Here is a 24,713-nt window from a genome sequence, read left to right on the forward strand (position 1 = left end):
ATGGATTTATAAGTAAGGAACACTATTTTCGTAGATATAAGTCATTCTAAAAGAACGTAAAAAAAAGTAAGAAGTTGGAGACCAAACCGAGCATTATAATAAAAAGAAATAATAAAAGAATGGAAGAAGTGGGATTTGGTGTGGATTGGTTTAGAACAAGAAATCCAAGGAAGGAATAGGATAAGATAGAGTTAGTGGGAGGAAGATTCAAATTATTTTAATTTTTATAATAAAACGAATTTTAGCTTATTGGATGGTAAATTATATAATAAAGTAAAAAGTAAAATGCAAGTGTCCTTGACGTGTACGTCGAGTGGACAATTGGACGTTTGTTATGGGGCTTGTCTTTTGCATGAATTTATTTATACGTCATATCTTTTGGGATGATCACGAGTTTATAAATAAGAATTACCTATTTATTAGTACGAAGCGTCTGGTAAAAATAAAAAATAAAATCATAATAACATATATTTAAAATAGATAATATCAATAATAATTTTTATTAATCGGTGGGACCGTGAAAGGTATAAATGTCCTGAACGGCGTACTAGGTCTGTACGGTAACTGAAAATTAAAAAAAAAAAAAAAAAAAATTAGAAAACAAAAATTTTTATTTTCATTTTTAATTTTTGAAAGATTTTGTTAAAAAAATAAAATAAAAATGAAAACTTGACCAAAAGGTCCCTGACATAATCACTCGTTTCATATTACCAAAATGCCCTTTTGTGCTCTTGTGGGTCCCACGTCTCCACCATCCGACCCCACCTCTTATATATATATATGACGACATTAATCCTCCCATTAATAAACTAACCCAATTTTTAATTATACTCCCTCTGTATCTATAAATAACGGCTCACGCCCCCAGGGCTTCAACATCTTCATCTCAATTCTCAACCATTTGCGAACCCTTTGAACAATGGTGGCCAACAGAGAGTCCTTGGACGTTTCACGGCACTCAGCCGCACCTGAACCCCAATTACATTTCCCGCAACAACAACGGCAGCAGCAGCTGCAGCACTCCCCTTGGCATTCCCCTGTCCCTTACTTGTTCGGGGGTTTGGCTGCTATGTTAGGACTCATCGCTTTTGCGCTTCTAATCCTTGCTTGCTCTTACTGGAAGCTCTCCGGATACCTCGACAGCGGCGACGGTACCAATCGGGAGCCCGACCTGGAGGCCGGCAACGACGACACCCAGAAACGCCCTTCCCCTGTTTTTGAAGAGAAAATATTGGTTATTATGGCTGGAGAAATCAAGCCCACGTATTTGGCTACTCCCATGTCTAGCAGATCCTCTTCTTTTGGGGATACCAAAAGCAATAGTAGTTGTAGCAGCAGTGCGACTGGTACCGCCGACAAAGAGACGGCGGAACAGAGCATCGGAAATCAGGAGGCTCAGAGTATAGAAAACAGAGGAACTCCTGAATCTTCAGATCAGACCACCAATTAACATAATTTTTTCAATAATTTTATTGGGGTTTGGTTTGTTTTTGTTTTTGTATATATATATATATATAAAACACGAGCTTTGGTAGTATTCTTAAGTTGCTAAGATTTTTTTTACCCTCTCTGAAATCTGTAAATCTAGCTGAGACGGAATGAATCTTTTGCCACTTTGAAAATCACAACCAGTTTCCTTCTCTTACACACAATTGAGGAAAAAAGAATAAACTTGAGCAATGATCGTATTGTTAGGGATGAAGTGAAAGGCATTGGATTTGCAGAAAGTGGAGGGCGTGAGCGAGGGAGTTGTTTTGGAAGGCACGTGGAGAAGTGGCCGGAAATGGAGGGTGCCGGTGGGGGTGATGCGGCGAGGAGAAACTTCATGCACCCTTTCATTTAATAAAGCTGTTCCTAATTTCCCTCCAAAACGGACTCCAACAAACTCACATCTCTGTGTGTCTGTCTGTGTGTCTGTCTGTGTGTCTGTCTGGGTTTGGGCTATGTTCTGTTAGCTTACGAACTATAATACTAACAGTTCTTGCTTTAACTCCAACATCTCAATCAAATCAAACCCTCAATTCAATATTGCTATTTACAGATATAACATCTGAATTTTCCATCTTTTTCATTTCTTTTCATCAGCTACTCTCCTCTCATCAACAATTTCTCTTTATCTGTTTAAATTGTTCTTCCATAAATCTTTTCTTATACTTATTCTTCCTCGATTCTAAGGGGGAAGAAGAGGGTTGAATAAGTTTCTTATACAAACTCTTGTGTCATATCTCACAACCCCATCTCGCTCTAGGCCCAACGTCTTGTGTCAGGCTCTAATACCATTTGTAATCATCTAAGCTCATCACTAGCAGATATTATCTGTTTTTACTTGTTACGTATCGTCGTCAGTCTCATGATTTTAAAACGCATCTATCCGGGAGAGATTTCCACACCCTTCTAAAAAAAACATCCTCATAAAAAAATAAAATGATCTTTTAACTGTTTTTGTTTTGTAAGAAGGGAAGGAATTTGAATATATTGGGGGCCTACAATGGAATAGGCACCTAAAAAGGTAATATAGCTTGGAAGGACACTTTATCCCAAATCCAATTCCAAGTTAGAACCCACTTAAGTATGTCCCTCTTCTATTATTATTACTTTATTCCTTCTTAATTATTGGCAATTGAATATGCTCTCCTCTCCTGAATCCTAGGTCCAAACCTTATTCTATACAATGTTTTAGTATTATTATTATTGTATATACTCTTTTTCTCCCTCCAACATTTTCGAGACGTTACAGGGGTTGGTACATCTACATGGTGAGATCTCACATCGATTAGTAAGGAGAACAAAGTATGTAAGGTTAATGGGCGATACGTAATAGTAGACAATATCTGATAGGGATGAACTTAGGCTGTTACATCCATTTTCCTTATTTTGATGGCGTCAGAGACATCACATCTTGGGGCCTTCGAGCTTCTTCGAGCTATAGAAATCAACTAAGAAGTGGCAACAATAATGATGGGGAAGCCATTAAACTAAGCTTGTTCCAATGTTTTTGTAACCTCATGAAGTTGCAATGAGCTCAAGTTAACATCCATGGGATTGGAAAATAGTGGAGTGTTGAAATTGGCATTGGGTTCCACATCATTCGTCTTGTGGCTCTGATAATTTGAACAAATAATAAAACTTTGTCTTAATTTGAGTGGCATGTTGAGAATTTGGGAGAGAGTGAGTGAGTTGTGGGTGAGCTAAGATTGAAGGACATTATGAATTATTGATCAATTCATCATTCCAACTACAACGACAATTGATTGCTTATGCACAATATACTATAATGGGTCTCGATAACAACCATTCCATTCGACCATGGTTTCAACTCTGTCGCCGGGGCTGCCTCGTTTCCTTCATGGGCCCTCTCTGTCAATGCATTCCTTTTAAGGCCCTTTTTGCGTCATAATCTATAATTGGTCTTTTTGTGTCAAGCATAATAATTGGTCTTGTTCATATATTTAATGAATTAAGAATAGAATTGGTCTTGTTAAAGCCGCGGGAGTGAGCACCCACGCAGCATATCCGACGACAGAGGCCGGCCGAGGTCGGCTTTGATTACATTTACACTAAATTACAAGTGGCAAACTCTGAAACATTGGTAATTTGGTTTAAAAGTGGAAACTTTTCTCTACCAGATGGATGCTGACCTGACACAAAAACCAAACCATGGGATCGTCTTTCAGTTGCTGTGGCTCTGAGAAAATAGACCAGGGGTTTGTCTGTCAGAACCCAAATCTCAAAAATATGTCTTTTTTCCCTTTTTCTGATGAATTTTGATCATTTTTGTTGTGGAAGGTTCGTTGGAGGGAACAGTTCGTGGAGGATGTTTACGTACAAGGAGCTGCATGCGGCCACGAATGGTTTCCATGAGGACAACAAGCTGGGAGAAGGAGGATTTGGAAGTGTTTATTGGGGCAAGACCAGCGATGGTCTTCAGGTGAAAATTAAGGCCAAATTAGCATGTAAAATATTGTGCAGGATTTGTTTGAAAAAATTGTTATATATGTGTGTAGATAGCGGTGAAGAAGCTGAAAGCGATGAATTATAAGGCAGAGATGGAGTTTGCAGTGGAAGTGGAAGTGCTGGCGAGGCTGAGGCATAAGAACTTGTTGGGGCTGAGGGGTTACTGTGTGGGGACTGATCAGAGGCTTATTGTTTATGATTACATGCCAAATCTCAGCTTGCTCTCCCATCTCCATGGCCAATTTGCTTCTGAAGCTCACTTGGATTGGAAAAGAAGAATGAAGATCGCTCTTGGCTCTGCTGAAGGCATTTTGTAAGTCATTACTTATTGTTTCTTTATTTTTTGTTTTTGGACACTAGTGTCTCTTCACCGAGTTTTATACCCTTATAAAGAATGTGTGTTAAGTATATGCTAAGAAGAGGTTTCCAAACCTTTATAAAAAATGTGTGTATGTTCCCTCCCTTCTTCCACCGAGGTAGGATCTCACAATACATCCCCTTTCGGGGCCCAACATCCTCGCTGGCTCCTCACAATGGTTTACTAGAGAGAGGTTTCCACACCCTTATAAAGATACAAAGAACATATATTATGCGTCTATTAGGGAGAGGTTTTCACACCCTATAAAGAATGTGTGTGTGTTCCCTTCTCCAACCGATGTGGGATCTCACAATCCATCCCCCTTCCGGACCCAACGTCTTCATTTGGCACCGCCTAGTGGTCTACTAAGGAGAGGTTTCCACACTCTTATAAAAAATGTGTGCTTCCCTCTCCAACTGATGCAAGATCTCACAATCCACCTCCCTCCGGGCCCAGTGTTCTCACTGGAACACCACCTGGTGTCTAGCTCTAATACCATTTGTAACGGTCCAAGCGCACCGCAAGCAAATATTATTCTCTTTGGGCTTTTCCTCAAGGCTTTTAAAATGCGTTAGGGAGAGGTTTCCACACCCTTATAAAAAATACTTCATTCTCCTTCTAACCGATATAAAATCTCACATTTTTAGAGAGCGAAGGAAAACTCTGAAAATATTGACTTTATGATATGTAGGTATTTGCACCAGGAAGTAAGACCCCACATAATCCACAGAGACATAAAAGCAAGCAATGTGCTGTTAGATTCAGATTTTGAGCCACTTGTAGCTGATTTCGGGTTTGCAAAACTAATACCAGAGGGTGTAAGCCACATGACAACTCGAGTCAAAGGAACCTTAGGGTATCTTGCTCCTGAATATGCCATGTGGGGCAAAGTCTCCGAGAGCTGTGACGTTTTCAGCTATGGGATTCTTTTGCTAGAGCTCATTACGGGAAGGAAGCCAATTGAAAGACTCCCAGGTGGAGCAAAGAGAACCATTTCTGAGTGGATCAACATCACAATAAACAAGGACAGATTCAAAGACTTGGCGGATAGGAAGCTGAAGGGACACCTGAATTGGAAACAGTTCGAACATGTATTGCATTTGGCAATCATGTGCGTGCAGACCGAACCAGATAAGCGCCCTACTATCAGAGAAGTGGTAGAATGTTTGAAGGCCTTGATGGCTGATGGGGAACACAAGGGAAGCATCAAGCCCATGCTAATGAGTATCTCAAGTGTTAGATGTGATACTGATGAAGATGAGCAGGCAAGCAGAGAACATCGTGGAGTTGGAGATCAAGAGAGTTTCGATTATGGGGTTTTTAGTGCCATTGAGGAGCAGAAGATGAGAGATCCTTACAAACACCATGAAAATTTGAGAATGCATGCTTAATTAGCAATACAATGTAAGTATATGAAGCCAAAGTTTGTTTAATATGAACATATAGGTAAGATGCTATATTGTTTTTGTAGGTTCCAAATTATTCTCTGTTATAATCTTTGATCATATCTATTTGATTGGGACATATGGTAACGATTTATTTATAAATGTTTTATATCATTATAGCATGTCCCGAAACGTTATTTGTTTCTCGATAATGAAAAATTCAATTATAAACTAACTTAGCCTCCCCTAGTATTATAACCTATGAGTGGTCATCGATCATCAAGATCGGGGATTGGAGACTAGAAATCGTTACCACTATGGCGACGATGGTTGGAGAACGATGACTAGCAATTGAGATTGACGACTCCTGACCATCAGTGGAGTGGTCGTTGGTCACCTAGTCCTTGGTCTTGGTTGTTGGTGATGTGTGGTGGTCGACAATACTCATATGAGTAGTATTGTAACAGCCCAAATTCACCCGTAACAAATATTTTCGACTTCTCCTCAAGGTTTTAAAATGTGTTTATTATGGAGAGGGTTTAGTTCTACTCCGACCATTGTCTCGCACCGTCTGGTGATTGACTCTGATATCATTTGTAACAGCTCAAGTCCATCACTAGTAGATATTGTTTGCTTTGACCCGTTACGTATTGTCATTGGTCTAACGGCTTTAAAACGCATCTGTTAAGGAGAAGTTTTTACACCCTTACTAGAAATGTTTCGTTCTCCTCTCCAACCGACGTGGGATCTCACATGGGCTGTTACAAGTCATCATTAATCACTGATCTCTGATCTTCAATCTCGGTCCTTGTTCTCCACTCTTACAAAAGTAGTTACAAGTCATCAGTCTATGACCGTTATTTGCCATCCATTGACACAGTCACCGGCTTAGCACTCGTCACCGGTGACTAGTGGGTATGTGGTTGCTTATCCTAGTTCCCAGTCATAGACCTCTAATGCCCAAAATGGTTGCTAGTCACTAGTCTCCAGCCTCAATAGCTGGTCTTGGTTTGCAGTTTGCAATGCACATGTGTGTGTTTATACACACATGACGACGAGATATGACTCTGATCTTCCCTATTTAGATACTCGAATTTAGTGAGCCGATGCATGACTTGGAATTCGCATTATAAAAAGGTGAGTGGACCAAATGCTCATAATTACACGAACCAATTATTAGAACTTGAAAACTGCAGCTGCTTGAATCCACTGCCCTCATAAAAGTATCATCTTTCGAAAAGTAATTTAAAAGAAACACTTTCACAAACCCGTGAAGAAAAAAGCTTTACCATTCCCAGAAAGTTACAACACTCCACGTGATGCCACTTTTCTGGGATCATACTTATCCAAAACAGACACCTCTGTCAAACACCGCCCAAATTGAGCTAAAAATTTAAATTTGGATCCAGCCAATAGAAATGCAGAAAAAGATTCAGAAGGGCAAATCGGTTATATTTTGTAAGGAGAAGAGGGTGACAAAAAGCAAGCATCTTGCGATACCCACGCTCCTGCAAATCAATCACTGCTTGCTTGTTTACATCATCGCCATTAAACACATAATTTGCCGTAATCTACCGTTCATTTATTCAATGCGCACAATAAGAATTATAAATCTAAGCAGCACTGGATTTAGTTCGTTCAGTTCAATTCAGCTTAGTCATGGTTAAAATGTCGGTACCACGCCGTACTGGGTGTCTGCTAAGAACAGAGACGAACCAGCCGACCCATACATTTCTTCAACCTCTGATAGTGTGTCAGTCCGTTTGGCGAACCGGCCTTTGATTCTGGGTCGGGTTTCCGCGTAAGCTTTTCTTGAAGCGTACCGGATTGTCTTCTCGAACTTTCTGTTCTTCCTCTTCTCTCTGTACCTCAACACTCTCGCCTCCCGGTCGATTCCACATAATTGAGTCGCTGGGTTGCCGGATCCCGATACCGGTAGCCCCGAGTCCCCCCCACTACTCACGCTTTGACCCAATGGGTATGATATGTCGGACATCGAATTCGCTTCTGGGACAACTCCGACTTCTAGGGAAGAAGAGGAAACCTGAAGGATTCAAACAATCGCAACTTAATTAGTTTAATTGACCCAAGTTTTGGGTTAAATTAGAAATTTTTCATCTGGGGTTGGGTTAATTACACTGTGGCTCAGGGATAGTGGTTGATGGCCGAATGAATTGAGCTTGGATCTGCAAAAATCGATGTCGTAGCAATTTTCTTGGGAGTGGGTATTGATCACCGGAGTACAGAGTGGCTTGGTTTGAACAGGGACGACGCTGTCGTTAACCGCGCTGTGGTTGTTGACTGGGTTTGGGTAGTCAAAATCAATAAAGGAATCCATTTCAGTGAAGAACATTTGATCATGACCAGGTGGCTTGATTTCAGGTTCGTCCACGAGCTTAGAGTTGAAAGGTGGGTTGGATAAAAGCCAGGAGGCAACCTCCACTTCCTCGTGTTGATGGGCACCGTGGCAGCCACTGGCGTTGGTTTCAGTGGGCAGGAGAAAATTGAAACCCGAAGAGGATTTGACCATTGACTCTGCCGTGTCGAAAAAAGGCTCGACCGGGACACGCTCGTGGCGACGTGCCAATGGGTTAGCGGAATGAATATCGGCATCGCAGGTAACACAGAGAGCCGCAGCATCGGCCTTGCACATGACCACAGCAGGAGCCTGTTCACAGACCTCGCACATCCAGACGCGCTCGTGGCGAGAGGCGAACTTATTAGCGCAGTGAATTTTGGCGTCGCAGGAAAGGCAGAGGAAAGCAGAGTCAGGTCGACAATAGACGGCTGCAGGCCCTGTCTTGCAGGAGTCGCAGGGTTTAGCGACCACGCCCCATCCGCCGCCGAAACCCTTCACAACACTGTCTCCCTGAATTCCCATGGTTGATGGCGTTGTGAATTCAGAAGCCTCCAGAGTCTCCCGCCAAGAAACAGGGTACTGGGTGTGTTGGGTGAGGAGCTGGGAGAGATATTTGGTGCAGTTTGGATTTGGTTTCAGAAAGAGGGAAGTGGCTGTGTCTTTCAGCAATCTTTATCTATCATCTATCTGACTTGTAGGGTGAAGGAAATCTGGATGCTCACGAATAGTAACCCGACACGTGGCGAGCTCTCTGCCACATTTAAAATATTATTTTAGTAACAAGATTGATACAAAGGATTAGTAATTGTCGTGTGTCTGTGCCGACGTAGCGCCCACTTGTGAAAGTGGTCAGAGTTTTATTCAAGAGGACGGTGACTAGGCCGAGCGACAAGATCTAGTTGGCGTTCAAGCCAGTTCCATACCAATATAAAAAGGCTCGTAAATAGCTTATTATCAAAGTGTACAATATTATATCATTGTGAGAATCGTGACTCTTAACATAGTATAATAACTTTGTTTGATAGACAGATTGTTAGGAGAGAGTCTCACGATCATTAATTTGTGAATAAGGAATACATTTTCATTGATATGAGGTCTCTTCAAAAAATCGAAAGTAAAGTATGAAAACTTATATGATTCGTACAATTAATTATTTAAGTCCAAATAATCGGCTCCATGAAAAAAAGAAAAAAAAGTTGGAGATTGACCGAAGGAAGTGGTGGGTCATGGGTCCCGCCACGTAAACATGGTTGGCTCTTCGGTACATGGAAAGTCAGAAAAAAAGCTGTCGTTGGTTTTTTTTTATCTATTCAAGCAGCGGGCGAACCCGGCTTACCCACTTATGGCCTGCTCCGGTTCTTTGCTCTCCAATTTTATTTCCAATATTCCAATTTCTAAATCCATCTGATTTTTTGTTATATATTTTAGTGTTTTTTCAATTTCGTTTCTTAATTTTTAAATATCTAAATCTTTTATAATTAATTACTTACAATTTCTAAATAGATTTCTCTTTCTTTTTTCATAAACAACCAATGAAAATATTCAATTTAAATGTTTAAAATTAATGTATTCATCATTAAATAATTTAATAATAAAACATTATTATAGTTATAAGAATAAGCTCCAATTTAAATTACCATATTTATTTGACATAATTAATTATAGATTTTCTATATTAAATTATACCCTCTTTTCTCACAAAACTAAGAGTTGGGTTGTCGGGTTAAGAGTAGACCTAGTCACTTGGGTTCAAATGAGGTCATCCATTGCGTGTAAATTTAGTTGGACCAGGTTGTCCTTTCCCATTGTCATGGGAGTTTGCGGTCTCAAATGGGAATAGAGTCGTTGTCAGCGAGCCAACGTCGCATTTATTGATACGCTTCATATCTCTGTTGGAATTATGTTCAGGGCATTTCCGTAACTTCACTTTCAATTTTCCCTCTTACCTCTCCCCATGTAGGTAAGAATTGTATCATTCTTACCATTTAATTAATTTTAATAAAAAATAAATTTTAGTTAAACTAAAAACAAAAATTAAAATGTTGAATAATGTAATAAATGTAGGGTTTGTCTAGTAGTGAGAGTTGGAAAGTAGATAAGAGTTTGTCCCTTCGTAATTTAAGAGATAAAAAGTAATGGACCAACCTACAAAGTTGGTCGTTCACGATATGTTTTGTCGCTTTCTATGGTGCCTTTGGCTAAGTGTCGAAAACGACTACTTAGATATTACTCATTTAGGGTATTCTCATCTTTTAGTTATATTTGTTACTTTTTAGGGTATTCTCACATGGGTTGAAGCGGAAAACGAAACATTTTATGTAACGACGTGGAAATCTTGAGGTGAAGAGGGGATCGAAGATTTAAATTACCACCCTAAGTTTTTTCATGTTTCTAACATTCAATTCAACAGAAATGTTACAGAAGTTCAAATCTGTGTGTATACTCCACAAAAGAAATCTCAAAGTTCCACTGTCTCAATATATGGAATAATTACAGGTACCAAAAATATGCGAGTGTTTATACAAAAGAAAATTTCTCATGAAACACTAGCAACAAGCATACGGTAAAAAGTATAAGATGTTCTAAGGATTCCGCACCGATAGTAAAGAATACATGTTATATATTGCTGCTAAAAATTTACATTGCGCTTCAAACCACTCATCCCAAGTTTCAGATTCTTTTCATAAAACAAAGTTATCGATCATGTGGAAAACCACATCTGCACCATCAGAATTCAACCAATAGCTCTTCACCTGAAGTTATCAAATGTTTGTTAAAATGGGAAAAGATTTGCAATATAAGAACAGAGGTACTCGGAGTCAATGCTTGAGGCAATAGCGGTTCACTCTATACTTGCCTGAATGGTACTGTGAGCAATGTATCTCTGTCTGCTTTTCTGAAAGCTAACATCTACTCGTGTCCAAGGAACTTGATTAAGACCTCTAATCATCTCCTCTACATATTATAAGAAAAAACTATTTCAATGACAAGGCTAAACAAAATAATTTCAGAATTAGGCACCAAGAGAACTTGCAGAGATGGTCAAGTCATGTACTTAACTAATGAAGCTTATGTCAAGACGGACAATAAACATGGTGGCAAGAACAGCAGCATGCTATTGAGTTCCCACCTAATTTGGCTTATTTTGAATCTCTCTCTTCTACTCATAAAGCATACTCTTCTCCCCAACCTTAGATCTCCAAAGGTATGGGCGCATAAACACAAGGCTTATGCATGTTTTAGTCCCTAATGTTTGGATGTTTTTCCAACAATTTTTATTTTAATCTCTTACTTTTGGCGAATGTTAGAATTGGTAGATGATACCTGCGTAGCAAAATATTTTGTTACTTGGAAAAAATGACTTCAAGGAGAGGAAAGTTTCTAATTCCTTCAAATTCTAAAAAATTGGTAAGAATTTTGAGTTTTCTTCTCTCGAGGAATAAAGATGATGATGCATCTGTTTTCTGAACTTGTTACCAAAGAGATTCATTTCTAATATAGTTTCACTACAAGACATCAGACAACTAACAAAAATATAGGAGATACTTGAGAGAAAGAGGGAGAGATTTTAGACAAGGAGCTAGAAGAAGGTAACCTTCTAAGTCAAGTGTTTGGTCTAAAACCAGCGATGCTTTATTGCAGATGTCATCCATCCTTGATTGCTCCTCATAGACAATATGTGGGTATTTGTCATTTGTCGTAAGCTCACTTGACTGGTCACAGAATAAGAAGAAAAAAGCATTTAATCTTGCTCTGGAAAAGGCTCAAGAAACATAAGTGGAGAACAACTGAAACACAAACCTTACCGTTGGGAGCTCATGTTGACGACGAATAGACGACGTTCTCCACCCAACCATGTCTAATATTAAGTGAAGGTCAACATAATATAGTAACGGATATAACTCCTCTTAATTCTTCTTCTGCATTGAGTAACTCTCTGGCCTATGAACTTTTATTAGGTTCACAATCACATCTATAGTCTGGACTCACAACAATTTGTAATCAGGAAGCTTGTGATACATTAATATCTCAAGCCCTTAAGTGTAAAAGGATATGATCATAATTCACATTTGCGTATGCCACCCGACGTTTAAATGCACGTAATGCTGAGCTAAACAACAGAAGTCCAAAGACAATATACAAAGTCAAACACCAATAGCATACAAAGTATAGGCAACTTACTATTCTTATGCAAAAGTCAAAACATACATGAACTTTAGATCTTCGGAGTCGGTAACCATTCTTAGGAGAAGCGGAGGTTTCCCATCATTTTCATCATCAGTGAGGAATAGATGCTTTCCAGACCTCCCAGCAATTAAGTGTGCTGTTTGAGAAGCTCTTCTCTCCAAGAAAGGAAGACCACAAAGAACTGGAAACTGAGGAAACAAAAGGAACAAAGAAGTCATATTAACTAGATATTTCATTTGATAAATCCAACCTCAACCTACCCTCCCTCCACCCAACCCCAATGCTGCGGCAAAGTGAATGCACACTCAATGAAAAACTCTGAATTTTCAGACTGATGACTGGTTTGCTGTAGACCTTAAGTTTATTTAACAACCTGGTGAATAATGGACGAGATGGCGAGTTAACGGTCAACAGGCAATAGCCCCTATTGCTATGCAAAGGAAAATGCACACTCATGAACAACTCTTTCAAGTTTCAGCTTGACGATCTGGTTTCTGTAGTCTAAAATGCATATAATAAATAGCATAATCACCTGTTTATTTCCACGTGAACCTAAATGTGGAGTTGCAACTGTTATGAAGTTCACAGGCTCCAATCCAGCAATTCTTGCATGATGGAATTGCTCAACCTGTTGCTTCTGCTCTTCGGCAGAGAAACTTTGAGGAGCACCTGAGGATTCCAATTTAGGGATATGATCAAAAAGCCTTCCAATGGCATACCTTGCAACAAGCCCACCTAAAGAATGGGCCACAAAGGAAATTTTCTGCACCTCTGGCCAACGCCTTATGACAGCTAACACCTGCATTGGATGTGTTTATAGTAAAGTCCTCAACAACTTTGAGAAATTCAACAATATCAATTTCAAGAGAGAACCCAAATGTCTGTGAGGATGCTATTTTTATACTTTTCAGAGATGAATCATAAATACATATATAGGACCAAGATACCTCTTCAGCCAGCCTTTCTCCCATTGTGTCAACGCCATCAAATGTTAATCTTGAAGTGTTACACTCACTGCCTGCTCGAGAAGATTATTTTAGAAGCAAAGAAATTAATGTGACCTGTACGCATAAAGGGTTGACATAAAGGAGTTCCAACACGATACACTAGCCAATAAATTGAACACAACAAAGGTAAATTCAATTATGAATTTCTCAAAGACTACTCTTGATGTCAGAGAGTCAAGAAAAGAGATGTGCCTTGGAGTTTGGATCAGCTAAAAACACTTTTGAGTAGAAACACAGATAAAAAGGCTTACTAAATCATAATTTTAAGCACACTGTATACCAAAACAATCCAAGAGATATCCCCATTAGGTCACAATCTGAATTTTTTGAGTGAAGGGGTGAGTTCAATTTTGCGGTCTAAAATTGCACTGATGGTTAATGGATATCCTATTCGCCCTACTGACACTGATTCAGCTTCCCCATCACTAGCTATTTCTCTGCATGGTGGTCATAGGTTAAGCAATATTGAAATCAAAAGATTGGATTCAGATTTACCACCTAGAGGTAACCTAGCTTCATCCGCCACGTGATATAACTTTTTTCACATTCAAGGTTGCTTTTGGAAAAAGGATATTAAAGGTGGATCAGTTTCAAAACCGTTCCAAAATTAGAATAAAAGTTGTGCTAGATAGATTATTTGGAAAAGTATCATTATCTCTCAGCCCAAAATTATCCTCTCGGGATGCGATTAATCTTGTATTGACTAAACCTAACCCATTTTTGTCAAAAGGTTTTGACACTAAATTTTCGTAAATACACTCAAAATAACAAAAATCTTCACATCAAGTGCATAGAGACTCCATTGAACTTTTACAATAAGTGGCAACCGATCAAGGAGACCTACAACACGAATAGAAGATCGGGGGAATAGTAAGCGCTTACGGTGTACGATAACGTTATCAGGAAGCTTCATTACAAATTGCTCTGCAGCGTATCTCCAATCTGCAGCACTGAAGAAATGAAGAAGAAGGATCGATGGATACCCAAATCCAAATCCGATCGCAAATTAACATGCTAAATCAAACGAGCAACAGTTGGACAGCTAGTAATATGGTGGGAGCAGGCATGAGAGTAGAATCAAAGAGCAATGAAGGAGAGAATACCTCCCAATTAGACCATTGACCATGATGACAAGGTGCTCGGGCGCCGCCTTGGCAACGGGAACAAAAGTTTCCTCGCCAGAGAAATCAGCCTCCACCTTGAGGCCTTTCAGACGGCGGAGGCTGCAGAAGAAACTATTAGCCAGACGTCCGATCAAGTCCATCCTGGAATGATCGGAAAGCGAGAGAGCAGGATCCGGGAAGGGCTTAGGTGGAAAGCGAATGGTGAAGCGAGGGAAAGGGTTGGAAAGGCAATGGCGAGTGGCTGACGGGTCGAAGAGAGGCCCCGATGGCGGGGTCTGGAGTGGAGTATTGGCCGCGCCCGCGATCATGCCCGTCCCCCAGCTGACGGCTTTTTAACAAACCGGAGGGAATCAGTTGACGGAAAGGTAGGAATAGTTGGATTTGTGAATGAATGGGCGTCGTCCCATATTCGCACGTGTCTGCCCATTTTGTACCGCCCTACGCCTTTTTATTGCCGGCGCCTACTTAACCTATCCTTGTACGCTTTTGCCTCCAATCACAATCAAAAAGCAAGCAGCTGCGGCTACCTCTGTTTCTCATCCTACTCGCAGCTGCAAACAAACAACCAAAATCAGCTGGACCACTAAACCATCTACGGAGTGTCAAACCAACCACCGCCCAAGTTTGAGTTACCATTGACATGGAACTTTCAGCTCCATAATAATAGCCAATCACGGCTTTCCATAATGGTATGAGCCCACTGTTATGACTCATTACGTATGTCTCTGGCCATTTTTAAAATGAGTTCGTTATTCTCTAAAACCAACTTAAAATCTCACACTTTCTCTCGGATGCCTTTAAATAAATACAAAATGACACTCACTCTATATCTCACACCAATACGAGAAACTTTTATATAATATTACATTTACTCCTTCGTATTTAAACAGGCAATAATGACAAAGAATAATAATGAAATAAATCATTTATATTAAAATTAAATAAATGTTGATAAAAAAAAAACTCTCTATTATTGACATGGGCCTGAATTGGACTCAGTGTTGGGCCCAACTAAAGCCCATCTGAAAAAAAATCCGAATGGCTAGTGGAGCCCACCGTTCAGAACATAGGCCTAAAGTAGTTGGGAATTTAAATGAGCGGCGACAGATGCATGTTTCCACGTTCAGAATTTCTGACTGTCTGAACACTCATAATTCTACCGCCACTGCTTCCTATAAATCTATTATTCTTACCTCAATATCTTTTTTACCCTATGCTCTACATTTAATTTTTTGCAACAATAATTAAGACTGAAATCAATTGAATCATTATAATACACAATTATTGCCCAAGATTACAAACATATTGTAAATCGAATGCCTATGATCATTTACAATATTAACACATAATCTCTTCCTAATAAAGTTTTATTTCAAAATTTTATTATTTGGTACGGAAATTAGTAGGGCAGGAGAAAAAAAATAAAAATGAAATATACATATATATATATATATTTATTGGGGATACAGCACATATCAATTACATGTGAATTTGACTAGGACATGAACAACAGAACTTTTACCCATAATGAAGATAATTAATGGCGTTTAATAAGGTCTCTCCCCGATGTAATTACCAGGAGGGTCATAGTTGCAAGTGATGAAGACGCCTTTACCATCGTAGCAGGTGACTCTAGCGCACCCAATCCGGCGTGTCGTCCGCCACACAATTTGAGTATAATGCCCACACAGTTCACCCTCCACGCAAGAATTGGCCCAATAACTGTACCACTTCCGTTCCGACACCCAATCCGACACAGCCTGTGCCGGATTCCATGTATTGCCGCTGCCCCAGAAGATGTTTTCACCGTAAGGTCCGCCAGAGTGACGGAGGGCACAATCCCCTCGCCGCTTGTTCGCATACCACTGTGCGTAGCGAGCCAGTTTGTTGTCCCAAACCAAGGGGGCCAATCGGAGAGCGTATCTGGCGGCATTGTGAGGGCCGAGGAATTGCTTTTGCAGGACTCTGTCGGACCTCACCGAAGCTGCGGCGGCGAGGCCGATTGAGCTTAGGAGGGTGAGAATAATGGCGATGGGGATGAGCAGATATGCATGCATTTTTTTCCTCTCCTCCAAATTGAGGTCTTGGAGGGCGATTTGATTGGGCAGGCTTTGTGTGTATGCGTGTGTGCTCTGGAGTGTAGTTTTTAGAGTTGGATGATATTTATGAAGGAATGGCTTTGGAGTTGAGTGGTTGGATAAAGGAGACTTGTGTGTCAACTATGGGGTGGCATCCATGTTCCATAATCATTACCATTCTCTTTTTTTCTTTCTCCTAATACATTACATTATTAAACCAAAGGTAATATAATCAATTTATGGACATTGATTGAGCGTAAACAAACCCTTCTCTTTCGATCATTGTGTATTAATATCGACCAGGGCTTTTCACATGTTTTATTTATTTAGTTTTAGAACTGGACATGTTCTTAACATGTAGGTTATTGTCGTTATCAGACCATTTTGTTATTTCTCGTGGCAAATGTTTTAAAGTATTTTGCGAAACTAGAAAGATATTTGTTAAATTATTGTAATAAGAAATGTGGTTAGGCACTTATAAACAGTTCAAATATATGTATTTAATTATTTATGAGTGAAAATCCTTTAATTAGAGAGAATTTAGTAGAAGCAGTCAAATGCGTTTTTAAGGTGGTCGCCATTAATGGCGAAATCCACGCTGTGTCGTCCATTGACAGGCAGATGGGGTTCCCTTAATTAGTGGAGACTGTATTCTCAACTACTCTTATTTTTTCTTCTTCTACCTCAACTTTTCAGCTCATAAACGGTATTATATTCCATTTTTATTTTACTATAAAATCAATTGTTCAACTTAAAAAATCAAGACATTTTTAGTATTTTAAAAAGATATTAATATTGAGATTACTATTAACCATATTGAGTCCGTAGAGATCAATATTGAGTCCGTAGAGATGTCGGTGTCACTGGACAGTTCCATCCCTTCCACTAGTTTCATTTTTCATTCTCACAAAAATTCTCCAAGACAGGAATTCACACAAAAAAATCACTACGAAAGAAATGGGTTCCTCGTAGATAAGTTTTTACCATTTATTATTCTTTTAAAATTTTCATTTTTTAATATATTCTTTAATAAAATCAATGATAAAAAAAATTAGATATTATTAGGATCTTAAAATTAATTAATTAATTTGTTAATAAATAAATAAATAAATTATATATATATAATATATAGCTTTAAAATATATTTATATTAAGTACAGATGGATGGGTGTAAAAAATATTTGGGAACTCTGTTCTCACATTTTCAGTCTAAAAGTGGACATCAGTAGGAGTGTCGATCGGCATCAGCATTATGAGAACGGCGTCGGCCCATTATGGCGGTTGAATTGCACAAAACCGGCGTGGAAAAATTAAATGAAGCAATGAAGGTGACGTGGTGGAAGCTGGATCATTCAGTTTCAACTGTATTTTGTACCTACCACCAGTTTTCTCTCTATTACTACTCCTCCCAATTCATCCTCCCTGTAAAATTTAAAGCAGCAACGGCGGCAGCAGCAGCTACTGCCAATTTACCACGTCGACATGTCGGCATCTCATCGCCCAGCAACCACAAACCACATCGCCGTTTTGGCATTCCCTTTCGGAACTCACGCCTTGCCCCTTCTGGGTCTTGTCCGGAAGCTCTCCGAGGCAGCTCCACACGTGCGATTTTCGTTTCTCAGCACTGCCAAATCCAACGCTTCAACCTTCTCGGCCTGGGGATCAAATGAGGACGACAGGATAAAGCGGATTGACATTGGCGACGGGTTGCCGGAAGGTTACGTGTTGGGGGAAAAGCAAGGGGACCTGATGGAGCACTTCTTGGAAGGGGTTGCGGAGAGGTTTAAGAACGGAGTGGAGGCTGCGGCGAAGGAGATGGGAGAGGGAATCGGGTGTTTGATTAGCGATGCGTTCTACTGGTTTGTGGGAGAAATGGCAGAAGAAATGAAAGTGCCGTGGGTCGCGCTTTGGACGTCGGGGCCTCGGCCTCTGCTCGCGCATCTCGACACGGATGTCATCAGAGAGCACATCAAATCTTCTGGTACGTCGCCTTTTCATCGCTTTCTTATTTCAACTTAAGTAGCAAAAGGGTTTTAGGGTAAACAAGGATTAATCGGTCTAAGGATTTTGTTTCTGAAACTCTGTTCTGCTTAATCTATTTGAAGAAGAAATACTAGTCTATATCATGCTATGTACAGTGTAGTTTTCTTCTATAATTAGGCAGAAGAATTTCCACGCAGGATCCAGAGAGAAACCCCTGGACTTCTTGCCGGGATTCTCAGAAATCCGGGTAGACGATTTACCCGAAGAAGTCATAACTGCGAGCCTAGACTCACCCTTCCCAAAATTCCTATATAAAATGGGCCATCACCTTCCACGAGCCACCTCTGTTCTCATAAACTGTTTCGAAGAAATAGATAAGGACATACAAAGCCTACTAAACTCAAGACTCCCCAATTACCTCAACATTGGTCCACTCAGCATGCTCGTACTAATGCAGCAGCCTCCCTCCGACGACCATGGTTGCTTACCCTGGCTCGATAACCACCCACCAAACTCTGTAGTGTACATAAGCTTCGGGGGGTTTCTATGTCCGCCGCCGCATGAACTAGCAGCGCTGGCAGATGCCCTGCTGGAAAGTGGGATTCCATTCCTCTGGTCGTTTAGGGGCAATGCAGAGGAAAGTTTGCCAAAGGGGCTTCGCGAAACGGGTAGTGGTAAAATTGTTCCATGGGCCCCTCAGGTGCAGGTATTAATGCATTCTTCGGTTGGGGCGTTTGTGACTCATGGCGGTTGGAATTCGGTGTTGGAAAGCGTTGGAGGAGGCGTGCCGATGATTGGGCGGCCGTATTTTGGGGACCAGAGGTTGAACGTGAAGACGGCGGAAAATGTATGGGGAATTGGGGTGGCTCTAGAGGGAGGCGCGATGACAAAAAGTGGGGTTTTGAAGGCGTTGGGACAAGTTTTGGGTAGCGAAGAGGGGAAATTGATGAGGGAGAAAGTTGGGATTCTGCAGGCTTTGACTCATAAAGCTGCTGAATCCACCGGAGCTTCTTCTCGAAATTTCAGCCGTTTCGTGGAGATCGTAACCAAGTCTTAGGAGCAAATAATTCTAATGAATAATTAGTTTGGTAGAAATTAATTTCAATTTCCAATTGTACGCTTCGTTTCCCACACACCATAGTAAATTTAAAATCTGTCCGTGACTTCATTTTGGTGTCTATATATATATGTGGAGGATCATCCTGTTTGTTTGCATCGGCAAGCCAAGTTGTAGCAGAGAAACGGCGAGAGAACGGTGAAATTTTCGGTTTCTCAAACATTATCGAATATGGTATTGGATGGTCGGGCAATCGCAACGGGGGCAGCCACTGTGACGATGGCTGTGCTAGCTCCGTCTTCGGTTGTCTCTACGGTGTTGCTTATTGCTAATGTTGTGAACTCCATATCTTCTGTGTTGAGTATTTTTGGACTTTGATGATCAAATCTGTTGCGTCTGTTCCTTTCCTATTTCTATAAATCTTATTAGAATTTTATGTCTTTCTACTTGAACGCTTTGAATTTCACTTCCACATGTTATTAGATGATGATTTTGTAATGGATATTGTAGCAATATTCTAGTCTTAATTTCCATTTGGATCCTTTTAAGGGCTAAATGTTGTCTAACTAAGAGATAAAACCTGTGTTTAGACCTACCTCTAAATTTTTTGTACTTTGGAGATAAACTCTTTGGATTTTTCATTGAAAATATCCTCTCTAATTAGTGAGAATGTATATATTTGGTATGCCAAGTCTTGCTCATGAGTCCCTATTTTGGCCCGTGTGCGTCCCATTCTGGCCTTGTGTGAGGGCATGTGGGTGCCATGCTTGCTTTTGCTTGCGTGCCCTAATAGTGCATGAGGTCGAGTATCCCCTTCATGACTTTGCTCAGATGTCTCGATAGTTTTGAGACCTTTATAAAATATAGAAAACAATATTCGTAGCGTTTGATTGGATATGTTAAGCAAGATCCATAGTGAAAATCTGAAACTAAAACTTCATTATTCACACAAATATACAAAGCTTGACGACACAGATTCATAAGCTGTCACATGCTGGAGAATCCATGTTATGAGCAATAGAAATCGAAGGGCTTACTTGTCTCTCACTCAACCCCTACAAACCTAAAATTAATCCCCCCTAAAGATTATACCCTAACTCAAAATCTTGAAACACCCATTCCGATTGAAGAACAGAAGTTGAATCCCATGAATTAGAGGACGATCCGGATCTCATATCTTGGTCGTTATTCTGAGCCCACCAGTTCAAGCTGTCCTTGGAAGACCCACCCACTTCCTTAAAGCAATCAAATTCGGCCATTTGTCCAGTTTGTGCCATGAAACCATCAGCCTTAACATCGGGAAGTTCATCCACTTGCATAAAGTTTGAAACTTGATGATACCCAGATGCTTGATCTAAACATGCTTGGTTAGGTTTTGGGTGAATAAAGAACTCCTCTCCCGTGGGTGGTTGGCCTTCTGGTAATTGAGTAGTAGTAGCAGCTTGGAGATTAGGGCTAAGAAAGTTAGGGGTTTGATTGTTGAGGAGTGTCTGGACAATCTTTTCCTGGACGGGGTGGAGCTTGGGCCATAGCTGAGGGTGTGTATAAAAAGAGAGTGGATTCTGAAAGCCCTGAAGTTGCATATGAAGTTGAAGCCTTTCCAAGGCTGAGTTACTCAAACCCTCTTTGGGATCTTCATTACTGCTCGATGAAGGTGAATTGCCATTGTTGTTGCTATTCGACTGTACACGTTTTCCAAGTAGCTTCTTTTTCAGTCTGGTGTTCCAGTAATTTTTTATGTCGTTATCAGTTCTTCCAGGCAGCTGCGCAGCAATTACAGACCACCTAGAAAGACACGCATGGAATTCGAGGACAATCAACCTCCGACAAAAGGAAACATCCAAGACAGAAGTTATGGCAAAAAATTGTAACAAACCTGCTGCCGATGCTTATATAGAGGTTAGAAATGATGTTGTCCTCTTCCTCTGAGAATCCACCGTGCTTGATATTAGGCCTCAGATAATTCAACCATCTTAATCGGCAGCTTTTTCCACATCTCTTGAGCCCTTCAAAACAGTACTTGTTTTTTTAGAGCCATAGAAATTTGTATAGTTATGAAGGAGGAGAAGTAGTTATATACCAATTTTTTGGGGCAGAGCAATCCAGTTTCCTCCAGTTCCATAGTGTTCAATATAAGCTTTAAGCTTTGCATCTTCCTCAGGTGACCATGGCCCTTTCTTGACGTTGGCTTTATCACAGCATGGAGCTCGACCCATCTTCACAATTTAGCTTCTAATTTGTTCTTCAATCCTGTGGGGTTTTGTTTTTGAAAGAACTGTGGAATAAGACCCTGGCTTTATAGGTTGAAAAAGTGGGGGAAATCTCTTGCTCTTTATTTGTTTATTTATGATTTTGGTACACAACAAAGTCTTCGTCTCAACCTCTCCTCCAACCCCATATGATTGGTGGATTCATTAGTCTCTCTCTCTCTTTCTTTTTGGATTAGTTCGGTCGTGCCTTGTTTAACAATTCAAGCAATTGGCCACACCATAAATTAAGAACAATGCTTTAGTTTTTCAAATCTATTAATTAAAGGACGGGGAGGTACAATGGAAGCTCCTCTATATCCTGTCCTCTTGTCGCCATTGTCCTCGGAATTGTTCCATCATATATTATGAGAGGACCATGTTGCAACTCATCAAATAATGTTCTCCCCCATGCATGATACTAATACTCTAACCTCACTACTAGTAAATATTGTCTGTTTTAGCCGTTACATATTGTTGTTAGCGCATCTGTTAAAGAAAGATTTCCACACCTTTATACTCTCCAACCAAAGAGAGAATTTCCATACCTTTATACTTTCCAACAGTAGAGCAAGTATTATCTGTTTTAGCCCGTTACGTATTGTTGTCAGCGCGTCTCTTAGAGAAAGATTTCCACATCTTTATACTCTCCAACCAACGTGAAATCTCACAATACACCCTCCTTAGGAGTCATCGTCTTTGCCAACACACCTGTGATGTTCCACATTGGTTGGGGATGAGAACAAAACACCCTTTTATAAGGGTGTGGAAACCTTCCCCCTAGTAGATGCGTTTTAAAGTCTTGAGGGAAATCTCGAAAAAGGAAAACCCAAAAAAGACAATATCTGCTAGCGGTGGGTTTGAGTGGTATGAACACCACCACTCGAAACTTAGCTCTTATGTCATTTTAGGAATCACGAACCTCCACAACACCACTCTCATGACTTTGCTTTTGGTTTCTCCAAAACTCCCGTACCAATACATATAGTATTTCTTGTTTATAAACTCGTAACAAGAACGATCTTAGCAAAAGTCTTAGGGTTTCCCTAGTTCAAAATAAAACCCCTTTTGTTACCATCTCCAATATCATTGGTCCATGTGTTCCCTTATGAAAATACCATGAAGGCATTAAACATTATTATAGCTGCAACTTGTCACTCAATTAGAGAGACAATGAAGCGTTACAGCAATTAATATTAGAAAAGCTTCAAGGAATGACACCTCTCATTGACCTTGGTTTTCCTTTTCATTTGATTAATAATGTGTATCTCGATGACTTCCGGAATTAAGAAATGAAGGCCCCAAGGAACCGCACCCACAGAGAAATTACAAGCCAAGAACAAACAAAAAAACACGAAATTCCCAATAAACTTCTCATTCTTTCAATATTAATGCGATTAAAATACCAATTTGAGTGAGATTTTAGGGGCAATAACAACACCCTTCTGCTTGTCTCTGTCTCTAACCACGGAATCTAATGGCAATGACTTGGACCTAATTCGGTTTCGTCACCCAGTTAGACCCATCTCATTTCAACACTTTCTGAGTTAAAATAACACAAAAAGTTAGGCCCTTTAGATAAGATAAGATAAGCATGAGCTTTGATTCGAGGAAACAATCGCTATAAACTAATTGATATGGAATATTTGGTGGCATTATAATTTGATTAAAGTTGACTAATTGTATAAGGCTTAGCTTAGGGTATTTCAACAACTCAAGTTTTGTTTAAGTTTCTGTGTTGCCCTCTACAAACCCCTTCTGTTTTGCGAATAATTATGCAGTGTTTGGTATAGTGCTTGAAGCTGTTTGCTGCGTCATTCAAAACAAAGGTTAAAAAAATGATATCCTTGTTTTAAAAAATTATAGTCAATAAGTGTAATCGGGATTTGGATGACTTTTTGTTGTACTAATTATTATTATTTTATACATAATCAATCCCTAAACACACTAAATTGTCAAACAAAAGATGGATAGTTTATTAGTTGGACTAAGTAATTCAGCCAATTAAGGAGTTGTTGTTTGAGAAAGAAGATAGAGTCAACATGTTTAGTTTTGGTTCGAATTCCTTTCGGCGTATGAGAGTTCATATGACCGATGATCGATCAACTTGAACTACCAAGATTGAGTTGGGTTGAACGAAATTTTTGTTCAATTCGATAGAAGCCATGTGTTTTGACTTTGTTTTGGCTTCTGAATTGTGAAGGAGTGGCGAGAGTAAGGATGCTAGAACCAGAGCCATGTGTCTGGTCGAGACAGCCGGTGGGGTTGGTAGTCCAGGGCCTTCTGGGTCCCTTCAATGTGACTTTTATCTCTGTTTCAATAATGGCTCATACTTTGCTGTCCGGAACAATATTTAACTTCTTTTGTAAGATTTCAGTAGCATGGTTCGCCAAATGTTTAACCAACATGAATTCGTCTGGGTTAGATTCTGGGTCTATTCCAGATTTGCGAATGCCGAATTTTGGAAGCTTTTGTAAATACCAGTTTCTATGCTTCTAGAATTGTCCCACTCTCTTGGGGGTGTGACATTTCAATTATGGTTACTGACTAGAATTGAGGATGTTCATTGTATCGTGTTGTATTTTTTGTAGTCTGCGTTTCTCTGAAATCCATTGATGAAGTTGTTATAATAAGTAAGTAAGCAATTATGATCAGGAATGAGAGTCGTCATTGATGAAGTTAACTTGAATCCTGATGCTGCCTTACACCTCAATTCTTCATCCTTAATTGCTTTTCCTTTGTGCAAGACTTCCTTGATTGTAAGCAGAGAATGCAAGATATGTAGGTGTTACTTGGCTACCCATGCTCTTACTACACTAATCAATCCACTGTCTTTCACTTATAACTTGTCACTCACATTATCCAGGTCTTGCCTCTCAGTGGATCATATCATGGTGATACATTAGGAGCTATGGAAGCACAGTTGCACCAACCATGGTATGGCTTTTGTATACACACCTATGATCACTGTTTA

At 39.9% G+C, this 24,713-nt stretch overlaps 7 protein-coding genes across 12 annotated transcripts; 3 read left to right on the forward strand and 4 right to left on the reverse strand.

Moving 5' to 3' along the window:
• The first annotated feature begins 829 nt into the window (after nucleotides 1–829).
• On the forward strand, nucleotides 830–1,625 carry LOC111780328 (protein GLUTAMINE DUMPER 2-like). The gene has a single exon (XM_023660702.1). It carries the CDS (start codon nucleotides 920–922, stop codon nucleotides 1,448–1,450), a length of 531 nt encoding a protein of 176 aa, XP_023516470.1. The 5' UTR covers nucleotides 830–919; the 3' UTR covers nucleotides 1,451–1,625.
• A 1,852-nt stretch (nucleotides 1,626–3,477) lies between these two features.
• On the forward strand, nucleotides 3,478–5,836 carry LOC111780533 (PTI1-like tyrosine-protein kinase At3g15890). The gene is made up of 4 exons (XM_023660959.1): nucleotides 3,478–3,704; nucleotides 3,787–3,928; nucleotides 4,005–4,267; nucleotides 5,004–5,836. Exons 1-4 carry the CDS (start codon nucleotides 3,658–3,660, stop codon nucleotides 5,701–5,703), a joined length of 1,152 nt encoding a protein of 383 aa, XP_023516727.1. The 5' UTR covers nucleotides 3,478–3,657; the 3' UTR covers nucleotides 5,704–5,836.
• Nucleotides 5,837–7,126: 1,290 nt separating this feature from the next.
• Nucleotides 7,127–8,719, reverse strand: LOC111780589 (zinc finger protein CONSTANS-LIKE 5-like). The gene is made up of 2 exons (XM_023661024.1): nucleotides 7,835–8,719; nucleotides 7,127–7,741 (listed from the first exon to the last, which is right to left on the reverse strand). The coding sequence occupies exons 1-2, from the start codon at nucleotides 8,576–8,578 to the stop codon at nucleotides 7,361–7,363; spliced, it is 1,125 nt and encodes a 374-aa protein (XP_023516792.1). The 5' UTR covers nucleotides 8,579–8,719; the 3' UTR covers nucleotides 7,127–7,360.
• A 1,757-nt stretch (nucleotides 8,720–10,476) lies between these two features.
• On the reverse strand, nucleotides 10,477–15,000 carry LOC111780634 (putative lipase YOR059C). 6 transcript variants are annotated; one of them, XM_023661088.1, is made up of 10 exons: nucleotides 14,355–14,991; nucleotides 14,134–14,201; nucleotides 13,192–13,262; nucleotides 12,777–13,043; nucleotides 12,266–12,432; nucleotides 12,112–12,167; nucleotides 11,863–11,915; nucleotides 11,652–11,769; nucleotides 10,914–11,011; nucleotides 10,477–10,809 (listed from the first exon to the last, which is right to left on the reverse strand). In XM_023661088.1, exons 1-10 carry the CDS (start codon nucleotides 14,681–14,683, stop codon nucleotides 10,738–10,740), a joined length of 1,299 nt encoding a protein of 432 aa, XP_023516856.1. In that variant the 5' UTR covers nucleotides 14,684–14,991; the 3' UTR covers nucleotides 10,477–10,737. The 6 variants fall into 6 exon arrangements, with proteins under 6 accessions (XP_023516856.1, XP_023516861.1, XP_023516858.1 ...); XM_023661093.1 differs by lacking the exon at nucleotides 10,477–10,809 and having other exon boundaries at nucleotides 10,913–11,011; nucleotides 11,863–11,896; nucleotides 14,355–14,998; XM_023661090.1 differs by lacking the exon at nucleotides 10,477–10,809 and having other exon boundaries at nucleotides 10,913–11,011; nucleotides 11,858–11,915; nucleotides 14,355–14,998.
• Nucleotides 15,001–15,821: 821 nt separating this feature from the next.
• Nucleotides 15,822–16,545, reverse strand: LOC111780576 (pathogenesis-related protein PR-1-like). The gene has a single exon (XM_023661010.1). It carries the CDS (start codon nucleotides 16,430–16,432, stop codon nucleotides 15,923–15,925), a length of 510 nt encoding a protein of 169 aa, XP_023516778.1. The 5' UTR covers nucleotides 16,433–16,545; the 3' UTR covers nucleotides 15,822–15,922.
• Nucleotides 16,546–17,715: 1,170 nt separating this feature from the next.
• Nucleotides 17,716–19,993, forward strand: LOC111779702 (flavonoid 3-O-glucosyltransferase-like). Its single transcript, XM_023659821.1, has 2 exons — nucleotides 17,716–18,434; nucleotides 18,634–19,993. The coding sequence occupies exons 1-2, from the start codon at nucleotides 17,936–17,938 to the stop codon at nucleotides 19,491–19,493; spliced, it is 1,359 nt and encodes a 452-aa protein (XP_023515589.1). The 5' UTR covers nucleotides 17,716–17,935; the 3' UTR covers nucleotides 19,494–19,993.
• A 416-nt stretch (nucleotides 19,994–20,409) lies between these two features.
• LOC111780643 (transcription factor MYB36-like) lies at nucleotides 20,410–21,761 on the reverse strand. The gene is made up of 3 exons (XM_023661105.1): nucleotides 21,574–21,761; nucleotides 21,370–21,499; nucleotides 20,410–21,278 (listed from the first exon to the last, which is right to left on the reverse strand). The coding sequence occupies exons 1-3, from the start codon at nucleotides 21,707–21,709 to the stop codon at nucleotides 20,573–20,575; spliced, it is 972 nt and encodes a 323-aa protein (XP_023516873.1). The 5' UTR covers nucleotides 21,710–21,761; the 3' UTR covers nucleotides 20,410–20,572.
• Between the last annotated feature and the right edge of the window lie 2,952 nt (nucleotides 21,762–24,713).

The sequence above is a fragment of the Cucurbita pepo genome, chromosome LG18, assembly GCF_002806865.2.
Source record: "Cucurbita pepo subsp. pepo cultivar mu-cu-16 chromosome LG18, ASM280686v2, whole genome shotgun sequence".
Classification (NCBI taxonomy): domain Eukaryota; kingdom Viridiplantae; phylum Streptophyta; class Magnoliopsida; order Cucurbitales; family Cucurbitaceae; genus Cucurbita; species Cucurbita pepo.

Coding starts and splice junctions, on each gene's coding strand:
- LOC111780328 (XM_023660702.1), top strand. CDS start 920: ATGGTGGCCAACAGAGAGTCCTTGGACGTTTCACGGCACTCAGCCGCA.
- LOC111780533 (XM_023660959.1), top strand. CDS start 3,658: ATGGGATCGTCTTTCAGTTGCTGTGGCTCTGAGAAAATAGACCAGGG. Junction 3,929..4,004: donor AGACCAGCGATGGTCTTCAG/GTGAAAATTAAG, acceptor ATATGTGTGTAG/ATAGCGGTGAAGAAGCTGAA. Junction 4,268..5,003: donor GGCTCTGCTGAAGGCATTTT/GTAAGTCATTAC, acceptor TATGATATGTAG/GTATTTGCACCAGGAAGTAA.
- LOC111780589 (XM_023661024.1), bottom strand. CDS start 8,578: ATGGGAATTCAGGGAGACAGTGTTGTGAAGGGTTTCGGCGGCGGATGG. Junction 7,742..7,834: donor CACTATCCCTGAGCCACAGT/GTAATTAACCCA, acceptor TGAATCCTTCAG/GTTTCCTCTTCTTCCCTAGA.
- LOC111780634 (XM_023661088.1), bottom strand. CDS start 14,683: ATGATCGCGGGCGCGGCCAATACTCCACTCCAGACCCCGCCATCGGGG. Junction 11,770..11,862: donor GTCAACATGAGCTCCCAACG/GTAAGGTTTGTG, acceptor TTCTGTGACCAG/TCAAGTGAGCTTACGACAAA. Junction 11,012..11,651: donor CCAAACACTTGACTTAGAAG/GTTACCTTCTTC, acceptor TATAATATGTAG/AGGAGATGATTAGAGGTCTT.
- LOC111780576 (XM_023661010.1), bottom strand. CDS start 16,432: ATGCATGCATATCTGCTCATCCCCATCGCCATTATTCTCACCCTCCTA.
- LOC111779702 (XM_023659821.1), top strand. CDS start 17,936: ATGTCGGCATCTCATCGCCCAGCAACCACAAACCACATCGCCGTTTTG. Junction 18,435..18,633: donor AGAGCACATCAAATCTTCTG/GTACGTCGCCTT, acceptor ATTTCCACGCAG/GATCCAGAGAGAAACCCCTG.
- LOC111780643 (XM_023661105.1), bottom strand. CDS start 21,709: ATGGGTCGAGCTCCATGCTGTGATAAAGCCAACGTCAAGAAAGGGCCA. Junction 21,500..21,573: donor TGCTCTGCCCCAAAAAATTG/GTATATAACTAC, acceptor ACTGTTTTGAAG/GGCTCAAGAGATGTGGAAAA. Junction 21,279..21,369: donor TATATAAGCATCGGCAGCAG/GTTTGTTACAAT, acceptor GTGTCTTTCTAG/GTGGTCTGTAATTGCTGCGC.